The sequence below is a fragment of the Anneissia japonica genome, unplaced genomic scaffold (genome assembly GCF_011630105.1).
Source record: "Anneissia japonica isolate Jap-2015-1 unplaced genomic scaffold, ASM1163010v1 scaffold288267_len60626_cov154, whole genome shotgun sequence".
Lineage (NCBI taxonomy): Eukaryota > Metazoa > Echinodermata > Crinoidea > Comatulida > Comatulidae > Anneissia > Anneissia japonica.
In genome coordinates this window covers 30827-35555 of record NW_022743127.1, presented here as the reverse complement: position 1 = coordinate 35555, position 4729 = coordinate 30827, and the positions used below count along the sequence as shown (strand labels likewise).

General features: G+C 37.3%; 1 protein-coding gene across 1 annotated transcript; it reads left to right on the top strand.

Annotated features, from left to right (window-relative positions):
- Positions 1-1692: 1692 nt before the first annotated feature.
- Positions 1693-3994, top strand: LOC117119392 (the record flags this gene model as incomplete). Its single annotated transcript, XM_033264192.1, is given in 3 exon segments — positions 1693-2233; positions 2691-2882; positions 3431-3994. Coding segments are annotated over 3 exon segments (579 nt in total). The 3' UTR covers positions 3636-3994.
- Positions 3995-4729: the final 735 nt, after the last annotated feature.

The following is a 4729-nucleotide window of genomic DNA, read 5'->3' as shown; positions in this document are numbered from 1 at the left end:
CGCTCCCCCCCCCCCCCCCCCCGAAATTGTATTAAGAAAAATAATTGTTGTAGGCCTATTGTGTTATTGATATGAATTACCGGTATGATTTTTAAGGTATGAGAGTGCAATTTCTGAAAGTTAATGTTCTCACCAACCCCAACCATGGTGAGGCTGAGGTGGTGTGGTCCCCTACCGCCAAATCTCAAATCTTGCATCCGCCCCAGCATCCACAAGAAGACCTATTAAACATTCACCCCTCTATTTCCCCAGAGCATACCTGTAGTAGTGTTGCAATATTTGACTAACTGTAGGCCTAATACATTCCTGAGGTTGTTGTCCTACTATTCCTCCAGGAAGTTGCCACCACTACATTAAAGCATGTGTTCCCAAATTATGATGACCCGGCATTACTAATTAAATGAGTCATCGATCCCAGTGTTTCCTGTCCCTATGTTTTGGCCTACCTGCGTTTAGTTAGGAAATCAGTTCGAGTATTGATTTTAGAGACAATACATCAGTCCTAATCAGTGTACTCCTCAATATTGTATTTATATTAAAGTATATTTGCAACTATTTTACTTTTGTCTCCTGCTACCTCCCTTATTACATTATCTTGGCTCTCGACGCGTACTCCGATACGGTGGCTAGCGGTGGTTATAAGCTATGACAGATTTTTTTTTTTTCAATATCGCCAGTTACAAGTGTCGTAAAACTTAGTGTGTGAATAGCCTACAATTTTAGGGTTTCCATTCTGTTGTGTCTTCTTTAATGCGTTTGAAATGTCTGTTCCATATAAATACTAAAATAATCGCTAAAATTTTCACATTCAAGATTTGGATGAATATTGTTTGAGTTTTTGTTTATTATTTTCATCCTACAAACGTTTGGGATCGTGTTTATATTTGTTTTGCAACTGATAAAGAATAACTTTGATTTGAATGTTCAAATATTACTCGTGCATTTGTTTCTAAGTGAACGAAGTAGCAAAGACACGCTAGTCACTCGTCGAAAATCCTGTTTCAGAGATAATGGCCAAAATATGATGGAATGGCAATATTTTTGAAATCTATTTTATTGAAACCTTAATATATCTATACATACCCATCTTGGAAATTAAAAAAAAAGAAAAGAAAAAGAAAGAAAAGAAAAAAATTGATGGCCCCAAAAGCCTCAAAGGTTATTTTTGGGCGTCTAGAACACAAAAGTCGCGGAGGCATGCCCCCGGACCCCTAGGGTATTATGTCGATGGGCCCTACTTTCAGACCCCTGCTTAAAAAGCAATCCAACGTTATAGTCTGTACACATCTTAGCTGACACCCACTTTTAAATCACCCTCCCTCAAAAGCTACCTCCTCATCAATTTCCCACCTGGCACCTTTCAAGATTTACTCTCTTACACGCATTCCCTGAGAATGCTGTACTCTATAAAGATGAATTTGATTCAGAAATTCAGAAAACAAACGATTTTTTGGGCGGCTGGTTTCACGTCTAGTCAGTGTACGGAGTCATATGATACTGGAAAGTGGAAAGATAAAAAAACACTCGCGAGGGGATTGTAGAGTAAGACTACTGTCCTATATTATTCCATTAATTATGCACTATTACAGGGGCTTAGTGATAGAATAAGATGCAGAAAAGAACCTTAGCTCTGCTCGTTTTCGCAAATTCCATCGGATCATCTCGAAATTGATTCAGAGAACTAGGCTAGGCCGAACAAAAACGTTAGGCCTTGCATTGCATGGCTGGGTAGGAAAGGACGTTAATCCTGTTTATCAAGCCCGAAAGGGTTTCTCCCGCATCAAGCGGAAAAGAATTGGGCCTTGACATTGGCCTAGGCTTATACCATTAAAGACTGGCAAATCAATGTACGTTTTCTGCAATAAAACTCACATAACCTATTTCAGTCTGTATAACATTGGAAGCGTTTTGGCGATACATTGTATGAGAAGAACAATCTAAGTATTTAGGTCTGAAAGGAAAACAAATCAGATCTGCACTTTTTTATGATTTGATAAATGATGGCGCAAACAAGGTACTAACTAGGTAGCCTAAGCCTAAGCCCATACTACATGGCGAGGGAGGGAAGTACAGAAACAGTGTCAGTGGAAGATGTAGCAGGTCTGGTAGTTGTAGAAACGTCAAATACAGACATTGAATTTGAATCGTTCGGAAACTTGCGAACTTTTCATTCTAGCTCAACAGATGATGAAGATCTTCAAAACCAGAAGGTATACATCAGAGGTCATGAAAGGTACAGAATGTCTGATCAAAACAATAACCTATTTTTTACCTACCACTGTTATACTTTTCATTGTTCCAAAATTAATGAAGAGACTCTTAAGACAGGCCCACAGTATTTTATACTGGCGCCAACATTGGACGAAGCCCCATGGTCCCCAAAAGAGGCCCCAGAGTGTGTGAAAATAATAATTTATTTTGATTTATAGTCAAGAGTACTGACGTTATGTAGTCTTTTCAGCCCTAACTTTCATAATGTTCTTAGGTTAGCAAATATTGAAATTCATGAGCCCATGAGAGCCCCCAACACTTTTTCAACTCTGGGCTCCATGACTCATCATAACACCACCTGCAGTAAATCTTTTATTAGCAGATTCCTATATTATCTGACAATATGATATATTTGCTTTTGTTAAATATCAAGTAATGGTATTGTTAATGTCATATTGTCGCTTCTTTTTTTTTTGCAGGAGTGTAGAACAAGCTGATGTCCCTGTTGGCACACCATCTGGTAACTTTCCGCTTATTCCTGAAGACTACTTGTCATCCTTAATGCATCCTTCAGAAGAGCATGTCAGCAGACCAACAAGTCTACAAATCCAGAAGAAAAGACATAGAGATCGACTGCGTAAGAGAGAACTAAGGTTAAATGTTGATTACAAGTAAGGAATATTCATCATAGTCAAAAAGAAATGTAATACCATATTTATTCGAATAAATACCCCACTTTGAATACATGCCTCCCTCGGATAAACTCCCCCTCCAGAGCTTCATTTGGAATAAACGCTCTGGGTGTTTATTTTTTCCTCGAATAAACGCCTCTCTAAATGACTGTATACAAAACAAATGGAAGCATCATCATTCTCAATGCATTCTACTATTGTTTTACTCCGGTAGAATTGCATTTTTTCTAACCTGGTTTGGATCAGTTAGTCTTTATGATCACGCAGTAACACATTTTGGCGGTACTTATGCATTGTACAGTAGTTCCACATTTGCAGTGAAATTAAGGGGCGTTGATTAGTGTATGCGTATCCAATTTACACCAATAAAAATAAACGCCCATTTAAAAACCATTCTGAACAATAAATGCCCTAGTCAAATAAATACGATAGTCCCTCCGTGATGCTACAACATTTGCTAACCATTCTGATTTTGGTAGCTATCTGTTGATATCGGTTTTCTTATTGTTACATTTTTCTAAACACAGGAAAAAAGATAGAGCTGGAGCCAGACTGAGAATGAAGAAACGAAGAAAAGATCCAGTTTACCGATCCATCGAAAGAGAAAAGGACAGAACACGACGCCAGAAAGCACGGCAACTCCAGAAATTAGCCGACTCCAAAAATAATGGAAACAACGTTCTGGAAAACATACAGGAAAGGGATGGGAATATGCAGAGTGATGCTATATGATATTGAATATAATTACAGTACTAGGGATTCCAAAAGGGGTGCATGTGTGGCAAAAGTACTAGATCGCAGGGGTGGCGCCAGGATTTGCCCGACGGGGAGGCCGAGGTCCCCGACGGGGGGCCCGATGCCCCGACGAGGGGTCAGATTTCCCCGACGAAACTAAAGTGGGCGTAGTCGAGCTTCGATTAAAAGGTTTCAAAGATGGTCCTGGGGGGGCGAAGCCCCAGAAAACTTCGACAATTTAGGGGTTTCAAAAGCTTATTTAATCGATTTTAGAGTCTACTAATATGTAGAAAATACATATAATTTTTTTTCTCCCTGACGAATTGTGCTTTTTCTCCCCAACAGGGAGGCCAGCTCTCCCCGACTGGGGGGGCCCTGCCCCCCGCTGGCGTCACCCCCTGCTCTGATATAACTTGTGAACTGTTATATCAGAGGGAATAGCATACACCAATCTTAATAGTACAGCAATTATCAAAGATAGCATGAATGCACCAGATAGGCTTAAATTTTAACAGCAAATTTTTCCTAAAATTGTCCTCAATTTTAATTTTATAAAAGCAAAATTTTAGGACATTTTAATGTACAATATCAAATCATATCTGAAATTGTCAGAAATATCATACACATAACAAATTTGAAGGATATATTATTATATTATTAATGTTATTGTTATTATATTTTATATTATAAATATATGATAAATAATTTTATTTATATTGTATATACTTATTTTTATACTTATTTTTAAATTTATATTGTATATAAACTATGACAAATAATAGAATTGATAGCATTTTGAATATGTTACAGTACATATTTTAATGAAAATATATAACATTGTAAGTAGTGAATAGCAAGTAATAAAATATTCTAGATGAAATAAGTATAGTTTGTTATTTTAACATATCATGCAATTTGCAAAACAAATGTGATCATAATCTGTTCGAATTGGGATAATGTTTTGACCAACCTGACATATTGTTGTACAGTAGTATATACAGTTCTCAGTATGTTCCAAAATTCTTGCTAAAGCAAAATCTTGCGAGTGATTTGTAAGTACTAGTATGTGAGAATTCACTTTAGATACTAGT